Source organism: Scyliorhinus canicula, chromosome 28, assembly GCF_902713615.1.
Source record: "Scyliorhinus canicula chromosome 28, sScyCan1.1, whole genome shotgun sequence".
NCBI lineage: Eukaryota > Metazoa > Chordata > Chondrichthyes > Carcharhiniformes > Scyliorhinidae > Scyliorhinus > Scyliorhinus canicula.
The window spans coordinates 11,587,890-11,608,145 of record NC_052173.1 but is presented as its reverse complement, the minus strand read 5'-3'; the positions used below and the strand labels follow the sequence as shown (position 1 = coordinate 11,608,145).

Sequence of the window (20,256 nt, the reverse complement as noted above, 5' to 3'; positions counted from 1 at the left end):
GATGAGTCAAACCAACCAGGAAACTCCTGGGTTAAATGCCTGGTCGATTGGGAAAATCAGACTGATTTCTGTCTGAAATCACCACTCATGATTCTTATCGGATGATCCCTACTGGAATTAAACATGTGGGAACAATTGGGCTTGGATGTGATGCGTTCTCCTCTTTCTCTCCCTAACTACAAGGTGGTGAAATAGTGTGCCAACTCTTGCTGCCTAGGCTCCCAGCTGGAGAACAGCTGCTTGGGCAACATACCAGAGGGTGCCAGGTGCCTGTGAAACCATATATCAGCAAGGAGTCAATGCCTTCAGGAAGGATGGAGAAATATGGGAAGGAAAGACAAAAGTCATGTAGGTTGCCTCGTAATAAAGACTACTATAATGGCATCAGTGCTTGGAGTTGTTGGGGGGGAGGGGAGGGGGGGGGGGCGCAGGCAGAGGGAGATCAGGCATCTGTTGCTTTGATGTAACACCTTTTTTTCCATTTGAAATGTTCAGTATTTTGAATACACAACCCAGTCTGAAATACGGCACAACATCGGGAAGCAGCTGTGTCTTCGTGCTGCTTACAGCCCCATTCGATTAGAGATCTGTAAATACAAGGGGAAGGATACAAAAGTGCCGGGAGAGGAGCGCTGGAAAATGTTAAATGTAAGTGATGTATCTGGATCGGGAAGTGTTTTGTGGGAGGCGGGTAAGGGTTTAGCAACTCTCTCCCCTCGCCTTCTAAAAGTATTGACTTGATTTCAGCCTGCAGTACCATGGCTGTCTTCCATTATCTTGAACAGGGCCATTCTTGATGTGAATCTTTAAGTTATGATGTGGAGATGCCGGCGTTGGACTGGGGTGAGCACAGTAAGAAGTCTTACAACACCAGGTTGAAGTCCAACAGGTTTGTTTCAAACACGAGCTTCGGAGCACGGCTCCTTCTTCAGGTGAATGGACTTCCACCTGAAGAAGGAGCCGTGCTCCGAAAGCTCGTGTTTGAAACAAACCTGTTGGACTTCAACCTGGTGTTGTAAGACTTCTTACAATCTTTAAGTTGGCAAGCTATTCCATCACTATTGACCTTGTACTCCTCCAAACATTGCAAAGACATCTCCAGCAGGAGTGACTGACTGAAATCCTGAATGGGAACCTGGGCTCACTTTCCCCTCCCTCGCCCAGGGGTAGTGAGACAAATTGTTGTGTCTTTCACTGTTGCCTAGGCTTAACATCAGTGAACTCACCAAATTCAGGGAATCGAACCTCTGATCTTCACTCATGGCTCTGCGACTTGTGGGACAAATCTTGCAGACCCGTCAATGAAGCAGTTCTAATTATTTGAAATGGATTTCAATAGAGGTGAAAGTTGAAGATCAGGTGTTTCTAAGAGACAGGAAACTTGAAAACATAGACTAAGTAACCATTGCTCTGACTTTTCTCATCTTTGTCTATTAGTAGTTACCCGCCAAGCCGCCACCTCTTATTCCCTCTAAACTACAAATACATCGACCTGCATCTTCACTGTCTTAAAATCAAGACTTATCCAATAGCCTCCGAGTCAAATTGTTCTTTCCCACAACCTCAATCAGAGAATTCTTTACCATCCTCTGTTTCTCATTGTCCTGTAATTTGCAGGACTTTGGAAGCTAAGCTTGGTGCTGAACCTCATCTACTTGATTTACCTTCTCGCTATGTTGTATTTTTCAATTTTGATTACATCCTACATTGTGCACCTTGGACATTCACCTTGTTTCTCATTTTAACAAAAAAAGGTTGGCTGGTTTTGAACATGGAGGTAGAAAGACATTTTATTAACTGATTATCTTGTCATTATTACACTGTGGGAGCTTGCTGTATGCAAATTGGCTCCTGCGTTTCCGATATTGCAGCAGTATTAGCTGTAAAGCACTTTGAATAATGCTATGTAAAATGCCAGACTTTCTCTCTTACGTTTGACCTCCATGTGTCTGGACTAGGAAAGGGAAAAATCAGCCAGGTTTTCTATTTTGGATCACTATCCCATTACCCCAAACCTCCCCCTACAGACACAATGGTTGAATGGAATACACCAACTCGCTGCCTCTGATTACACCTGACGAATGACCATTTGGATGTAGAGGTGGCTTGTCAGCACATAGTCTATCATGCAGCACTGGTCTCGAGGAATAATTCTGAGTGAGGAGCATCTGACCCACTTAAAGTAACCTAATGTTCGTCCGATCTCTCTGGTATGTTGTGTTCAGTCTGATGCACTCAAAAGGACAGTCATTAATCCTATGCTCATCAGCAAAGTGATTTTTATACCAGATCTGTGTGACCAAATGTGTTCACTTTAAAGTAGTATATATTCTGGACTTGTCATAAGATAAAAGCATATTGCTGCAGATGTTGCAACTTGAAGAGTATCAAATTGTCAGCTGTATTCTTAGGATTAACTGGTTTACAGACAAATTAAAGCCCTTTAAAGGATGATATAAAGCTCCCCCCACCCCCCTCCCAAGTGTGGTAGATTAGTACGGTGTTATTTTATCTCTGGGACTTGAATATTAAATTGGGACTTGAATATTAAATTGATGCTCTCGATCAGAGACACTAGAAGATTGACTGCTTAGATGAGATAGCAGACAGCAGCCATACGTGGGTATAAGTTAGCAACATCAGGAGGCATTGTAGAAATTTGGAAGCACAGTTTTTTAACTTGTGAATTTTGTGTGTTTTTTTTTTAAGGACAATCTAATAAATTCTGCCACAAATCAATGCTTGACTGCATCAGGCCAGAACCCAGCCACAGCTTCGTGCAACTCTGAAGACCCATATCAACAGTGGTCTTTCATCTAGTGCTACCAAGGGAGGAGCTGCGCCTGAGGAAGCATCCAAATCGTTCTGAATGGACAACACTCAAGTGGCCTGATTTTAAAAGCCCAGCCTTTCACCATTGAACCTTTGATTGTGGATTTTGTGTCTGGTGCTGAGAGCAGATCATTAATTTATGTTTTTTTTTAAAGAAATCTCATGGATTGAAAGGATTTCCACAACACTTTGAAAAATTCTTTCCAATTTTGTCTTGGATTGTAACAGTTAGCCTCTTCTAAATATTTTGTTGAAACAGGTTGAGGGGGGGGAAACAAAATACTAATTTGCACTGAGAAAGAGAATGCATTGGTTTTCAGGAACGTCCCCATATTCTGGTAGACTTCCAGATGTCAGATTTGGTTGGATTTTAACATAAATTGAATTTGATCCAAATCCCACTTTTACCCTGTGTTTGACCCAAAGCAGGGCAGTAACCAAGTCTGATACCGTCTGAGCGATGCACTTTCGTACAGGTGGCAAGAAGTGAATGAGAATGAAATTGGGGCTGTTGGCTCAATGTGGTCCAATCCATTTACTTCTGAGCCTGTTAATAGAAGAAACGGAGTTGAGAGATTGTTATCTGAAATTATGTCTTGATATTTTCCTTAGCCCGGTATGGTTGAAAATTCTTGCTTGAGATTGAAATTCCTTAAATTTTGGTATGGGGAAGGAATATTTTCAAACACAATCATGTGCACAATTCAAATTTAGTGACGTTCACTAGCCTTGGATCGTCTCAACCATTCCATGTTGCATGACATCTCAACAAATTCCATAAACACCATGAAATACAGAGTTCAGCACCAGGAATGCAATTGTGAGAGATTCCTGGTGCTAGATGCTGTGTAAATGAATTAGAATATGCTAGTAAATGGAAAGTGCGCCAGATAGTTCCCTGAATGGTGAATGCACAACCTCAGCCAGGCTGCGAGAGACATAAAGACAAGGAAGGGATTTCTCCCAAAGAGGACAAGGATTGGGAGGGAGTGTCCATTGAGAAAATCTGCATACAATGCCATTGCTACTGGAACAAAGTACTGAAAGTCTGGGCTTGGATCCTGATCTAGTCTGTGTATCCTTGGTTGAGAATGGTACATTTGTTTTTAGATTGAAACAGTGGTGAATTCAAAATCAGTTTGGCTCAGAAGGTTGTGGGTTCAACCCTGCTCCCAGGGCCTTCAGTAAATAATCCAATTTGACAATACAACACTCTCAGTGCTATCGGGAGTGTTGTCAAACCCCCTCAACCATTCACTAGGGAGAGACATAAGGAAAGACATTTCTCCTAGAGGCAGGGGGTAAGAAAGCGTCACCTCGTAAAATTCACATTGTAAGCAAGGGAATTATACTGGCACAAGGGTTATAGAGCGCAGAAGGGCTATGTTAAAGGGGACCAGAAGAAACATTAAAGTTCCTTCAATCACTTTTTATCCAGGTGAAACCCCACCAGCAGAAATTTGGTGAAAAGTGTGTTTTGGCTTTTGATATTTTTCAATTCGTACAGATTATGAATCTGCTGAAAGATAATCTATCAAATGAGAAAGAAGTATTAAAGGGGAAAGTATGACCCTAATCAATGGTTGAGTTCTGTCTAGGTCTTGTGAATGGGCAGCTCCCTCTAGCACTGTTGACGGTGTCAGAATTTGCCTGTAGATCACAGCTGCCCTTGAACTGTGCATGCTGCGCTGTTGTCATATTCAGATGGTACTCTGCTGCGTGGCGGGAACTTCCTTAATTGAGAACTTTCGGCATTATGGTTGACATGAAATGTTTGTGACAAAGGATTGAAACAAATGGTTACATTCCAGAAAATGTGCATTGTTCTCACTATGCTCCTCCCACTGACTCAGCAAGCATTTCCAGTGAGCAGGCCCAGGTTTGTATCTTCGTAGGGACGGCAATAGGAGCACTACGTTTGTGCTGAATGCCTCAGGCTTGATATGGCTAGCCACAATTTCCGCTTCTGATACCTGCTAAATATTCCCACAAGTCTGGCACAATCCGGATCATTACTGGTGAAATAGCATGACAATATTTGCCATCAGATAATTCCCACTTGCATGAGATGTCAGCGGGTCGCTGGTATCTGTGGAACATGCCCTAGTAAGAGAGTCGGTACCTGTAGATCTATAGAAGGATAGAAGAGGAAACTGGCAAGGGAATATAATATCAGAAGTGTGCATTTAAAATTTGTGCCCAGTAACAATGCACTGACCAACAAATACGAGAGTAACCTTGTTCACTGTTGCAATTGTTTCAATTTGTGCTTGAGCACAGTCGACATTGTATCATGAATATAACCAGAGGTGAGATAGCTTTAACATTAAATCATGGTAGGTACATTACAAGCAGTGCCTCTCAAAGTTATAGTGCTGCTCCAGAATGTCTAGGTCATTTCCAGCCAGTCTGTCACTGATCAGTTCTGGAATTGTCTAGGAAAAGCATCTGAATCAACTTTACGGGTAAACATGGAGACTTTTTGTTCTCTAGGTACATTGTGCCCACTGCATTTCCACTGCGAAATCAGCAAAAGTGGGGCTGTAAATGAAGTTGGATAACTTAAGATAATTGAAAGACTTGCACTCCATTTTGCACATTCAGCTGCATACATGTGTTGACAGCACAGTTGAAATGGGTTTTGGGTTCATTTTGGATTACTGTATCTAAACTCCTTCAGCTGCAATTGGGAATTCAAAGGTAGCCGGGCTGAACTGTATTAACTGTATGAGGCGGTTGACTGTGGGTTAGGGATTTCCCAATTGAACTTTTTCATATTTTGGATTGATAAGTGAAAACTGTATATTTTTCTAACCTTATTCGATTTTCGAATACTCTTCCTTGTAGAATACTCTGCTGTGTGGTTGCACTTCTGCACATGTGGCAATGATATCCCACCAGCAAGCAAGCACCAAAGAACCTCCTCACCTTACAGTATCATGCTAGTAATAAGTTATGAGGGTAATCATCCTGCACCACAGTGAGCCTAAATTGACTCTTCCTGGAGTAACTTACGCACCCAACAACACTCAATGGTCAATGTAATTATCTGTCCAATAGGTTGTTTATATTCTACTTGGTCAGTTTGCTTTATGCAAAATAATTGGTGGTGGTATCTGGCTTGGATGCCAACTATACTTCATTCTGGATCCTGGCCTTTTCAGTGAGAATGTGAATGACCCCCAAAGGGCAGAGTATTGCTATTGCACCAATCTTCCCTCATGCTGATTTTCAATTGAATTCCGCCTCCTTCAGACGCCTGGGTGGTATTCTAATTCCTAAATCTGAGATCTAACTCCATAGAACCTTTTGGAAATAAAAATGAGGTGATGAATTAATTCTACACGTCACTGCAGGTGGCTCTCTGTATATGTATTTCATGTTGTATGATTATTGTACAGACCACGGCTGCTGCAAGTGTAGACCAATCTTTTAAAAATGTAGGAAAGGTGGCTAAATGACTGAAAAATTAATTGCTAAAAAATTTGCCAGTTCGACTTGTGTTAAGAAATTCCTATTTTGAAGACGCAAGGCAATGCCCCAGTGACTTGGTGAATAAATGCACTCACTGTAGTACTGAGTCATAAAGATCAGGAAAGGCCTGAGTTCAATTCCCATTTTGTGCTTCATTAGCTGGGGCAAGAATCCGAGCACTGATCATTCATTATATTATTGTTTGTCAGACCTTACTGTGTGCATTTTGTTGTCATATTTCTTGCATTCCAACAATGGTCACACCTCAAAGTAATTCACTGACTGTAGAGCACTTTGACCAGACACTGAAAGGTGCGACATAAAAAAACCCAAAAAGAATGTGTATTTATGTTTGGTGAGTCCTGCTGGAAACATTGCAATTAGTTTAGAATAGATCTTTGAGTATGCCCATTGGGGTCTACTGATCTATATTCCAGCATAAGACAGTATTGGGCTAAAGGGAGAAAATTGGAGGAGGATAAAAGCATAAAGCTGGAATTGAACTTTCCCAAAAGGCTTCTTTCTGAATTAGCAGTTGTAAGTGTTCTTGTTAAATATTATTTCTTACTACCAAGCACTTGTGAACATTGTTTTTTTGCCTTGCCTGATTTTGAACAAAACTTGCTGTTATAATAAAATCCATGTTCTAATTGTGAGAGTGCTATTGGTTATTTTCTCCTTGTCTTTTCCTAATCCATTAGTTTAATACCAATGGTGTCATGATCACTATCACAGACGTGCTTAAATGTGGAGCAAAATAAATCTTTTCAGAGTTCCTTCAGTTAATAATCAACAACCTCATGATAAAGGAGCCACTAGGTGATATTAATCACCACATGATAGAATTTCACATTCCTTTTGGAGGTGAGAAGGGTGGGTTTAAGACTAGTGTTTTGGGGCAACACGGTGGCGCAGTGGTTAGCACGGCGCTTTGGACCCGGGTTCGATCCTGGCCCCGGATCATTGTCCATGTGGAGTTTGTACATTCTCCCCATGTGGGTCTCACTCCCACAACCCAAAAGATGTGCAGGGTACGTGGATTGGCCACGCTGAATTACCCCTTAATTGGATTTTTTTTTAAAGACTAGTGTTTTAAACCTAAATAAAGGTAATTGAGATTATGAAGGCAGAGTTGACTAGTGATCTGGGAGATTAGGTTAAAAGGTAGGACAGTAGAGATTGTGAGAAATGCAGGACTTTAGATATATCAAATTATTTTTTAAATGGCTATTTGCTTGTTAGTGTGTTTGACTGCGGTAGTCATGTTAAATAATCTTGTTTTACAAGACCAGAAAGCTTTTAGGAACCAGAGGTGAAATTGACCATTGTAAAGACTATAAGACATAGGAGCAGAATTAGGCCACTCGGCCCATCGAGTCTGCTCCGCAATTTAATCATGTCTGATATTTTCTCATCCCTATTCTCCTCCCTTCTCCCCATAACCCCTGATCCTCTTATTAATCAAGAGTTGCCTGGCCTAATTAAGCCTGAGCTTAATGCACTGTTGTTTGACTAGGTGGAGTCCCTGGGGAGTTGGTGTTTTCAGCCTGGGGAGTTTATTTGTTTTTCAGCTTGGGGAGATGATGTAATTGCTGGCTGGAGTTAAGGCATTTTGACATTTCAGAGAGCTTTTGAGTGGAGTTCTGGTCTGGCTAACACTGAGTCCACAAGTAAGGTATTTTGCTCTCAGGATAGTTAAATAGAATTTAAAGCAGTGCAGACTTGTCTGAGGACAAGGGTACAGCTGAAACAAACCAGCTGAAACAGCTTTTTGAAGACATCCAGCCAGAGTCTCTGCAGGGGTTCTAACAGGAGTGAAATCTGTTCTGGGAAGCAAGTATTACTCTGTTGTTGGGATGTAGATTTAAAAAAATTCTTGTTCAAGTGGGAATAGAGATAGTAATTAAGGGTATTGTATTTGCTGTATTGAGTTGTTTTAGGGGTAATTGTAAGTTATTTTCAGGTGTGATGTTAAAGAGTTTAATATTGTGTTAATAATAAAGTTTTGTTTTAAAATACCAAATCCCTATTTCTTGGTGCAATATTCTGCACTATAGGGATTGTACGGTATTTTTAATCACTACTGGAACATAATAAGAACATAAGAACTAGGAGCAGGAGTAGGCCATCTGGCCCCTCGAGCCTGCTCCGCCATTCAATTAGATCATGGCTGATCTTTTGTGGACTCAGCTCCACTTTCCGGCCCGAACACCATAACCCTTAATCCCTTTATTCTTCAAAAAACTATCTATCTTTACCTTAAAAACATGTAATGAAGGAGCCTCAACTGCTTCACTGGGCAAGGAATTCCATAGATTCACAACTCTTTGGGTGAAGAAGTTCCTCCTAAACTCAGTCCTAAATCTACTTCCCCTTATTTTGAGGCTATGCCCCCTAGTTCTGCTGTCACCCGCCAGTGGAAACAACCTGCCCGCATCTATCCTATCTATTCCCTTCATAATTTTAAATGTTTCTATAAGATCCCCCCTCATCCTTCTAAATTCCAACGAGTACAGTCCCAGTCTACTCAACCTCTCCTCATAATCCAACCCCTTCAGCTCTGGGATTAACCTAGTGAATCTCCTCTGCACACCCTCCAGCGCCAGTACGTCCTTTCTCAAGTAAGGAGACCAAAACTGAACACAATACTCCAGGTGTGGCCGCACTAACACCTTATACAATTGCAACATAACCTCCCTAGTCTTAAACTCCATCCCTCTAGCAATGAAGGACAAAATTCCATTTGCCTTCTTAATCACCTGTTGCACTTGTAAACCAACCTTCTGTGACTCATGCACTAGCACACCCAAGTCTCTCTGAACAGCGGCATGCTTTAATATTTTATCGTTTAAATAATAATCCCGTTTGCTGTTATTCCTACCAAAATGGATAACCTCACATTTGTCAACATTGTATTCCATCTGCCAGACCCGAGCCCATTCACTTAACCTATCCAAATCCCTCTGCAGACTTCCAGTATCCTCTGCACTTTTCGCTTTACCACTCATCTTAGTGTCATCTGCAAACTTGGACACATTGCCCTTGGTCCCCAACTCCAAATCATCAATGTAAATTGTGAACAATTGTGGGCCCAACACGGATCCCTGAGGGACACCACTAGCTACTGATTGCCAACCAGAGAAACACCCATTTATCCCAACTCTTTGCTTTCTATTAATTAACCAATCCTCTATCCATGCTACTACTTTACCCTTAATGCCATGCATCTTTATCTTATGCAGCAACCTTTTGTGTGGCACCTTGTCAAAGGCTTTCTGGAAATCCAGATATACCACATCCATCGGCTCCCCGTTATCTACTGCACTGGTAATGTCCTCAAAAAATTCCACTAAATTAGTTAGGCATGACCTGCCTTTTACGAACCCATGCTGCGTCTGCCCAATGGGACAATTTCTATCCAGATGCCTCGCAATTTCTTCCTTGATGATAGATTCCAGCATCTTCCCTATTACCGAAGTTAAACTCACTGGCCTATAATTTCCTGCTTTCTGCCTACCTCCTTTTTTAAACAGTGGCGTCACGTTTGCTAATTTCCAATCCACCGGGACCACCCCAGAGTCTAGTGAATTTCGGTAAATTATCACTAGTGCATCTGCAATTTCCCTAGCCATCTCCTTTAGCACTCTGGGATGCATTCCATCAGGGCCAGGAGACTTGTCTACCTTTAGCCCCATTAGCTTGCCCACCACTCCCTCCTTAGTGATAACAATCCTCTCAAGGTCCTCACCTGTCATAGCCTCATTTCTATCAGTCGCTGGCATGTTATTTGTGTCTTCCACTGTGAAGACCGAAAAAAACCTGTTCAGTTCCTCAGTCATTTCCTCATTTCCCATTATTAAAACTCCCTTCTCATCCTCTAAAGGACCAATATTTACCTTAGCCACTCTTTTTTTGTCTTATATATTTGTAAAAACTTTTACTGTCTGTTTTTATATTCTGAGCAAGTTTACTCTCGTACTCTATCTTACTCTTCTTTATAGCTTTTTTAGTAGCTTTCTGTTGCCCCCTAAAGATTTCCCAGTCCTCTAATCTCCCAGCAATCTTTGCCACTTTATATGCTTTTTCCTTCAATTTGATACTCTCCCTTATTTCCTTAGATATCCACGGTCGATTTTCCCTCTTTCTTCCGTCCTTCCTTTTTGTTGGTATAAACCTTTGCTGAGCACTGTGAAAAATCGCTTGGAAGGTTCTCCACTGTTCCTCAACTGTTCCACCATAAAGTCTTAGCTCCCAGTCTACCTTAGCTAGTTCTTCTCTCATCCCCTTGTAATCTCCTTTGTTTAAACACAAAACACTAGTATTTGATTTTACTTTCTCACCCTCCATCTGTATTTTAAATTCCACCATATTGTGATCGCTCCTTCCGAGAGGATCCCTAACTATGAGATCATGAATCAATCCTGTCTCATTACACAGGACAAGATCTAGGACCGCTTATTCCCTCGTAGGTTCCATTACATACTGTTCTAGGAAACTATCGCGGATACATTCTATAAACTCCTCCTCACGGTTGCCTTGACCGACCTGGTTAAACCAATCGACATGTAGATTAAAATCCCCCATGATAACTGCTGTACCATTTCTACATGCATCAGTTATTTCTTTGTTTATTGCCTGCCCCACCATCTCGTTACTATTTGGTGGCCGATAGACTACTCCTATCAGTGACTTTTTCGCCTTACTATTCCTGATTTCCACCCAAATGGATTCAACCTTATCCTCCATAGCACCGATGTCATCCCTTACTATTGCCCGGATGTCATCCTTAAATAACAGAGCAACACCACCTCCCTTACCATCCACTCTGTCCTTCCGAATAGTTTGATACCCTCGGATATTTAACTCCCAGTCGTGACCATCCTTTAACCATGTTTCAGTAATGGCCACTAAATCATAGTCATTTACGATGATTTGTGCCACCAACTCATTTACTTTATTCCGAATACTACGAGCATTCAGGTAAAGTACACTTATGTTGGTTTTTTTACCTCTGTTTTGAATCTTAACATCTCCAGTTTTATTCCTTTTGTTATTACTGGGCCTATTCACTGTGCTCCCCTCAGTCACTGTACCTTGTACTGTCGCCCTTATGGATTTCTGACTATGTCTTCTCTGCCTTGCACTTTTCCCCTTACTTCCTTTTGTTTCTGTCCCTGTTTTACTACCTTCCAACATTGGTTCCCATCCCCCTGCCACATTAGTTTAAACCCTCCCCAACAGCTCTAGAAAACACCCCCCCTAGGACATCGGTTCCAGTCCTGCCCAAGTGCAGACCGTCCGGTTTGTACTGGTCCCACCTCCCCCAGAACCGGTCCCAATGCCCCAGGAATTTGAATCCCTCCCTCTTGCACCATCTCTCGAGCCACGCATTCATCCTATCTATCCTGACATTCCTACTCTGACTAGCTCGTGGCACTGGTAGCAATCCTGAGATTACTACCTTTGAGATCCTACTTTTTAGTTTAACTCCTAACTCCCTGAATTCCGCTTGTAGGACCTCATCCCGTTTTTTACCTATATCGTTGGTGCCTATGTGCACCACGACAGCTGGCTGTTCACCCTCCCCCCCCCCCCCCCCCCCCCCAGAATGTCCTGCAGCCGCTCCGAGACATCCTTGACCCTTGCACCAGGGAGGCAACATACCATCCTGGAGTCTCGATTGCGTCCACAGAACCGCCTGTCTATTCCCCTTACGATCGAGTCCCCTATCACTATAGCCCTGCCATTTTTCTTCCTGCCCTGCTGTGCAGCAGAGCCAGCCACGGTGCCATGAACCTGGCTGCTGCTGCCTTCCCCTGGTGAGCCATCTTCCTCAACAGTATCCAAAGCGGTATATCTGTTTTGCAGGGAGATGACCGCAGGGGACACCTGCACTGCCTTCCTACTCTTGCTCTTTCTTTTGGTCACCCATTTTCTATCTCCCTCAGTAACCTTCACCTGTGGTGTGACCAACTCGCTAAACGTGCTATCCACGACCTCCTCAGCATCGCGGATGCTCCAAAGTGAGTCCATCCGCAGCTCCAGAGCCGTCAAGCGGTCTAACAAGAGCTGCAACTGAACACACTTCTTGCACGTGAAGGAGCCAGGGACAGTGGACGTGTCCCTGAGCTCCCACATCGCACACGAGGAGCATGACACGGGTCTGGGATCTCCTGCCATGTCTTAAACCCGTGGTAAACTTAAACAACTAGAATTTCAAAATAAAAATAAATAAATTAGACAATGAAAAGAAAAAGAGAGACTACTTACCAGTCACTTACCAGGGTTAAAAAGCACCTCCTCACACTCTGCACCGAATTACCTCACTGCACCAAATTACCAAGTTTCAATCTCCCACTCTGTACGAGTCTCACTCCGGAGGTGTCTCCTGGAAAAGTGGAACAAAGTATTCTTTCCGCACATTCTTACAAAATAAACTAAAACATTGGGGTTTCGGTACAGTATCCTAGCCACTGTTGGGATCTGATCTGGGATCGTAATAAGATGCAGTGGCAGACTTTTAACGAGATATAATGTAGCTCTCAGCAAATACATATCCCAGTGAGAAAGAAAGACACTTCGAGAAGAATACAACGTCTGTGGCTAAATACAGAAGGTAAGATAGTATCAAATTGAAAGAAACATTGGAAAAATCTGCAACGGTTAGATGTGGGTCAGAAAATTAGGCAGATTTTAAGAACCAACAAAAAACTACTAAAAAGAATAGAGGGAGAAATTAAAGTACAAGTGAAAGCTAGCTAGTATTACAAAAACAGTAAGAGTTTCTGCAACTATTTAAAAAGGAAAAGAGTAACTAAAATGTGTGCTGGCCCTCCAAAGAGTGAGTCTGGGAAATTAATAATGGAAAACCAAAACCAAGAAATGGCAGAAGTTGTGAACAGTCATTTTGTGTCTGTCTTAACGGGAGAAGACTTGGAAACTTTCAAAAGATTCTTAAATCAAGAGCTGAAATGAATGGAGGAGCTTAAAACAATCACCATCAGCAGGGATAATATACTGGGGAAAAGTATTAGAAGTAAAGTCTGACAAGTCCCAAGGACCTAATGCATCTGAGGATCTTAAAAGAAGTAGCTGCAGAGTTAGTAGGGGTATCGATTATAATCTTCCAAAATACCAGAGATTCTGGAAAGCTCCCAGCAGATTGGGAAAATAGCAAATGTAACACTTTTATTCAAGAAATGAGAGACACAAAAAGACTAGGCCAGCTCGCCTAACATTTGTCATAGGCAAATCGCGAGAATTCATGCTTAAGGAGGTTATAGCAGGATATTGTTTTAAATCGTGTTACAATTGGGCAGAGTCAACATGGTTTTGTGCAAGGGAAATCATGTTTAACTAACTTATTAAAGTTCTTTGACCACGTAATGAGCAACGTGGATAAAGGAGAACTTGTGGATGTTCTGTACTTGGATTTCCAAAAGACATTTGATAGGGTGTCACATCAAGGATTGCTGCACAAATTAAGAGCTCATGGTGTGGGGGGAGGGGATGCGTAACATAGTAACATGGATAAAGGATTGGTGAGCTAACAGGAAGCTCGGAGTAGGGATAAATGGGTCATTTTCAGGTTGACAAGCTGTAACTAGCGGCTAGTAACTAATGACTAGGAAAGTAAGTTGTCAAGAGGAGGCAATGATAATATAGATGGGTTAATCCAGTGGGGAGAAAATTGGCAGATGGGCTATAACATAGGAGGAAGAATAAAACATTTGAATGGAGAGAAACTGCAGAACTTTGTGATACAGGGGGATCTGGATATCCTGGTACGTGAATAATAAATAATTAGTCTACAGGTACAGCAAGTGATTAGAAAGGCAAATGGAATGTTGGCTTTTATTGCAAGGGGAATGGAATATAGAAGGATGTTTTACTGCAGCTGTACAGGGCATTGATAAGACCACATCTGGAATATTATGTACAGTTTTGGTCTCTTGAAAATAGATATAATTGCATTCAAAGAAGTTCAGAGAAGGGTCACTTGATTCATTCTTGGGATGAAGGGCCTAAGTTATGAAGAAAGATTGAACAGGTTGGGTCTTTACCCATTGGAAAAGGAGATCTTATCGAAATGTATAAGATCCTGAGGGGACTTGATAAGGTGGAGGCCAGGAAGATGTTTGTTTCTTAGAGGATCATTAGTCTGCGGAATTCTTCACCAGAAAGCAGTGGGAACTTGGTCAATGCTGATTTTTGATAGACAACTGAGTTGAGGATTTTGGGGTGGAGTAGACAAAAAGTACAGTTCAGACCACAATCTGATCAGCAATGATCTTATCAAATGGTGGAGCAGGCTCAACAGGCCAAATGTCCTACTTCTGCTCTAAGTCCACTGTTCTTCCTGGCTACTTCTGAAAAACCTAAATGTTCCACTGACGAACACTGCTCTTAACTACCTCTTTTCCCCTTGCTGAGGAATAAATTAATTAGGCAAAATTTGAGGTACAGACATCCATTCGCTCTAAAACTGTAACTGGTTTGGGGGATAATTGTGCAAAAATGACTTTCTTTGCCCCAGAAATGTTGAATTTTGAATGTCCCAGTGGATCTCACCAAATGGTTTAGTATGTAATTATATTGCCCAGTGTACTCCAAAGGCACATCAAGCAGGAAGATGCCATGTTTGATAACTTGCGTGTGTCTGTGTGTGTGGCCAGATACTACATGTAGCCTTTGTGTTGCGCCAGGAAGGAGAAAATCAGTTGGTTCCCATTTCTCATCATTATTCAGTAACTGTTGCCAGTAAGCAGATGAGTGTCAGACGAATAGCAGATTGGCTTTGACGCATGGTCCCCAGCAACCTGGCAACACTCGCTATCCAGCCTCACCATGAACTATCACTTGGGTGAGCTCCTGGAGTGTAGCAGGTGCTTCTAGAACTGTACCCCAGCAAGAGTCAGCACCTCTATGAGACAAAAACAGAATCCCCGATGAGCTCCAGTTCAAGTATTAGTCAGGCAAAACAAATGGAAAATACAGAAAGTGGGACCATAAATTACATTGTGCTCCCATACCCTTTCCTCAATGTTAAAGTATGTTCCTGCAGTTATCCTGTATGTTGCTGATCTTATACCAGTATGGACTGATAAAGGGACTTTCATCAGATAATCAATAGGTTTGTTAGACTTTTAAAGCATTGTGTGTTTATTTATAGCTTGTATGCTTTTTTCAATATTATCACCTGTGTTGCACCCTAGCTTGCGTTGTCATTTTAACTTCCAGAAATGAGGCAGTCATTTTGAAGCCTGGCAAAACAACAATCTTGAAATCTTGCTGATCTAACTAGGCTGCCTTTTACCATCCAATATTCAACATTTACGGTTCTCTTCCTGTAAAATAAAGGAACCCAAATGGATGTTCGAGCATTGACAATTTTCAAGTAGAAGATGATTTTAAAATGTATCCGTGTACAAGCCAAGACGCAGTATAGGTTTGGCCACATGTTGAAGTGGTATCGCTTCTCTGAATGTGAACAGGATGATGGTGAACTCTTTCCAAGCTGTAACGCAATCAAAGAATGTTGAAAGAAGCTCAGGTATTTTATAGGTTTTTTCAAGCTTTCTCCATCATTACAAATTGGTCTCTGATGCTTGTTATTTGCAACAGGAAATGTTGGAAATGCTCAGTGGGTCAGGCAGCATGTGTGGAGAGAGAGAAAAAACAGAGTAGATGTTTCAGATTAATGACTGTCTATCTGAACTGGGAAGGTGTAGTAATCCACGGGAGGCAGGAGTTCCGTCACCACACCAATATTTATTTACAATAACGATATTACAGGAGCAGCTACAAACAGTGCTGCTAGCAGTCCAGTCAACTTAAGACTGGCTCACAAAGCCTACACAGGTGATTATATGGGCCCCCTCAATGAGCTATCATTGAGGGAGCTCATACTCCAATTGGCCAACCAATAAAGCCAATTGGAGTTCATTACAGAAGGGTTCAAAAATAACTGGTTTGAACAAAGTATAAAGACGGGGAGAAAGGTCAAGAGGAAAGTCTGTGATCGGGTGGAAGACAGGAGTGAGTAAATTACAAAAAGGTTGATGGTGCAGGGGAAAGGAGATGGTAATGGAGCGGGTGGAGGAACAAACAGAAGGTTGGATGGATTTGTTATTGTCCCATGTACCGAGGTACAGTGAAAAGTATTTTTCTGCGAGCAGCTCAAACAGATCTTTAAGTACATGAAAATAAAACAAAAGAAAAGAAAATACATAATAGGGCAATACAAGGTCCACAATGTAAATACATATGGGGCTGGTTTAGCACAGGGCTAAAGAACTGGCTTTTAAAGCAGACCAAGGCAGGCCAGCAGCACGGTTCAATTCCCGTACCAGCCTCCCAGGACAGGCGCCAGAATGTGGCGACTAGGAGCTTTTCACAGTAACTTCATTGAAGCCTACTCGTGACAATAAGCGATTTTCATTTCATTTCATTTCACATAGACACCAACATCGGGTGAAGCACACAGGGTGTAGTGTTAATGAGGTCAGTCCACAAGAGGATCATTTAGGAGTCTTGTAACATAGAACATAGAACGATACAGCGCAGTAAAGGCCCTTCGGCCCACGATGTTGCACCGACATGGGAAGTCAAAAACTAAAGGCCATCTAACCTACACTATGCCATTATCATCCATATGCTTATCCAATAAACTTTTAAATGTCCTCAATGTTGGCGAGTTCACTACTGTTGCAGGTAGGGCATTCCACGGCCTCACCACTCTTTGCGTAAAAAAACTACCTCTGACATCTGTCCTATATCTATTACCCCTCAATTTAAGGCTATGTCCCCTCGTGCTAGCCACCTCCATCTGCGGGAGAAGGCTCTCACTGTCCACCCTATCTAACCCTCTGATCATTTTGTATGCCTCTATTAAGTCACCTCTTAACCTTCTTCTCTCTAACGAGAACAACCTCAAGTCCATCAGCCTTTCCTCATAAGATTTTCCCTCCATACCAGGCAACATCCTGGTAAATCTCCTCTGCACCCGTTCCAAAGCTTCCACGTCCTTCCTATAATGAGGCGACCAGAACTGTACGCAATACTCCAAATGCGGCCGTACCAGAGTTTTGTACAGCTGCAACATGACCTCATGGCTCCGGAACTCAATCCCTCTACCAATAAAGGCCAACACACCATAGGCCTTCTTCACAACCCTATCAACCTGGGTGGCAACTTTCAGGGATCTATGTACATGGACACAGAGATCCCTCTGCTCATCCACACTGCCAAGAATTTTACCATTAGCCAAATATTCCGCATTCCTGTTTTTCTTTCCAAAGTGAATCACCTCACACTTCTCCACATTAAACTCCATTTGCCACCTCTCAGCCCAGCTCTGCAGCTTATCTATGTCCCTCTATAACCTGCAACATCCTTCCACACTGTCTACAACCCCACCGACTTTAGTGTCGTCTGCAAATTTACTCACCCAACCTTCTGTGCCCTCCTCTAGGTCATTTATAAAAATGACAAACAGCAATGGCCCCAGAACAGATCCTTGTGGTACGCCACTCGTAACTGAACTCCATTCTGAACATTTCCCATCAACCACCACTCTCTGTCTTCTTTCAACTAGCCAATTTCTGATCCACATCTCTAAATCACCCTCAATCCCCAGCCTCCGTATTTTCTGCAATAGCCGACCGTGGGGAACCTTATCAAACGCTTTACTGAAATCCATATACACCACATCAACTGCTCTACCCTCGTCTACCTGTTCAGTCACCTTCTCAAAGAACTCGATAAGGTTTGTGAGGCATGACCTATCCTTCACAAAACCATGCTGACTATCCCTAATCATATTATTCCTATCTAGATGATTATAAATCGTATCTCTTATAATCCTCTCCAAGACTTTACCCACAACAGACGTGAGGCTCACCGGCCTATAGTTACCGGGGTTATCTCTACTCCCCTTCTTGAACAAAGGGACCACATTTGCTACCCTCCAGTCCTCTGGCACTATTCCTGTAGCCAATGATGACATAAAAATCAAAGCCAAAGGCTCAGCAATCTCTTCCCTGGCTTCCCAGAGAATCCTAGGATAAATCCCATCAGGCCCCGGGGACTTATCTATTTTCACCTTGTCCAGAATTGCCAACACTTCTTCCCTACGCACCTCAATGCCATCTATTCTAATAGCCTGGGTCTCAGCATTCTCCTCCACTACATTATCTTTTTCCTGAGTGAATACTGATGAAAAGTATTCATTTAGTATCTCGCTTATCTCCTCAGCCTCCACACACAACCTCCCACCACTGTCCTTGACTGGCCCTACTCTTACCCTAGTCATTCTTTTATTCCTGACATACCTATAGAAAGCTTTTGGGTTTTCCTTGATCCTACCTGCCAAAGACTTCTCATGTCCCCTCCTTGCTCGTCTCAGCTCTCTCTTTAGATCCTTCCTCGCTTCCTTGTAACTATCAAGCGCCCCAACTGAAACTTCACGCCTCATCTTCACATAGGCCTCCTTCTTCCTCTTAACAAGAGATTCCACTTCTTTGGTAAACCACGGTTCCCTCGCTCTACCCTTCCTCCCTGCCTGACTGGTACGTACTTATCAAGAACACGCAATAGCTGTTCCTTGAACAAGCTCCACATATCCAGTGTGTCCAACCCTTGCAGCCTACTTCTCCAACCTACACATCCTAAGTCATGTCTAATGGCATCATAATTGCCCTTCCCCCAGCTATAACTCTTGCCCTGCGGGGTATACTTATCCCTTTCCATCACTAACGTAAAGGTCACCGAATTGTGGTCACTGTTTCCAAAGTGCTCACCTACCTCCAGATCTAACACCTGGCCTGGTTCATTACCCAAAACCAAATCCAATGTGGCCTCGCCTCTTGTTGGCCTGTCAACATATTATGTCAGGAAACCCTCCTGCACACATTGTACAAAGAACGACCCATCTAATGTACTCGAACTATATCTTTTCCAGTCAATATTTGGAAAGTTAAAGTCTCCCATAACAACTACCCTGTTACTTTCGCTCTTTTCCAGAATCATCTTCGCCATCCTTTCCTCTACATCCCTAGAACTATTAGGTGGCCTATAGAAAACTCCCAACAGGGTGACCTCTCCTTTCCTGTTTCTAACCTCAGCCCATACTACCTCGGAAGAAGAGTCTCCATCTAGCATCCTTTCCGCCACCGTAATACTGTCCTTGACTAGCAGCGCCACACCTCCCCCTCTTTTGCCCCCTTCTCTGAGCTTACTAAAACACCTAAATCCCGGAACCTGCAACAACCATTCCTGTCCCTGCTCTATCCATGTCTCTGAAATGGCCACAACATCGAAGTCCCAGGTACCAACCCATGCTGCCAGTTCCCCTACCTTATTTCGTATACTCCTGGCATTGAAGTAGACACACTTCAAACCACCTACCTGAACACTGGCACCCTCCTGCGAAGTCAAATCTGTGCTCCTGACCTCTATACTCTCAATCTCCCGTACCCCAAAACTACAATCGAGGTTCCCATGCCCTGAATTAGTTTAAACCCCCCCAAAGAGCACTAACAAATCTCCCCCCCCCCCAGGATATTGGTGCCCCTCAGGTTCAGATGTAGACTGTCCTGTCTATAGAGGTCCCACCTTCCCCAGAAAGAGCCCCAGTTATCCAGAAATCTGAATCCCTCCCACCTGCACCATCCCTGTAGCCACGTGTTTAATTGCTCTCTCTCCCTATTCCTCGTCTCACTATCACGTGGCACGGGCAACAACCCAGAGATAACAACTCTGTTTGTTCTCGCTCTGAGCTTCCATCCTAGCTCCCTAAAGGCCTGCCTGACATTCTTGTCCCCTTTCCTACCTATGTCGTTAGTGCCAATGTGGACTACGACTTGGGGCTGCTCCCCCTCTCCCTTAAGGACCTGGAAAACACGATCCGAGACATCACGTACCCTTGCACCTGGGAGGCAAGATACCAAA

The 20,256-nt window shown here is 42.9% G+C and overlaps 2 protein-coding genes across 5 annotated transcripts in view; both read left to right on the top strand.

Moving 5' to 3' along the window:
• LOC119958135 (polypeptide N-acetylgalactosaminyltransferase 6-like) overlaps positions 1–6,960 on the top strand; it is a 95,705-nt gene extending 88,745 nt beyond the window's left edge. For all 4 annotated transcript variants that reach the window (XM_038786423.1, XM_038786424.1, XM_038786426.1 and 1 more), the window contains 2 exons: positions 496–648; positions 2,710–6,960. In XM_038786423.1, coding sequence (XP_038642351.1) covers positions 496–648; positions 2,710–2,820 — 264 coding nt within the window. In that variant the 3' untranslated portion in view covers positions 2,821–6,960. The remainder of the gene's footprint in view (positions 1–495; positions 649–2,709) is intronic.
• LOC119958136 (chymotrypsin-like elastase family member 1) overlaps positions 300–20,256 on the top strand; it is a 37,250-nt gene continuing 17,293 nt past the window's right edge. The window contains exon 1 of the mRNA XM_038786427.1: positions 300–348. Coding sequence (XP_038642355.1) covers positions 300–348 — 49 coding nt within the window. The remainder of the gene's footprint in view (positions 349–20,256) is intronic.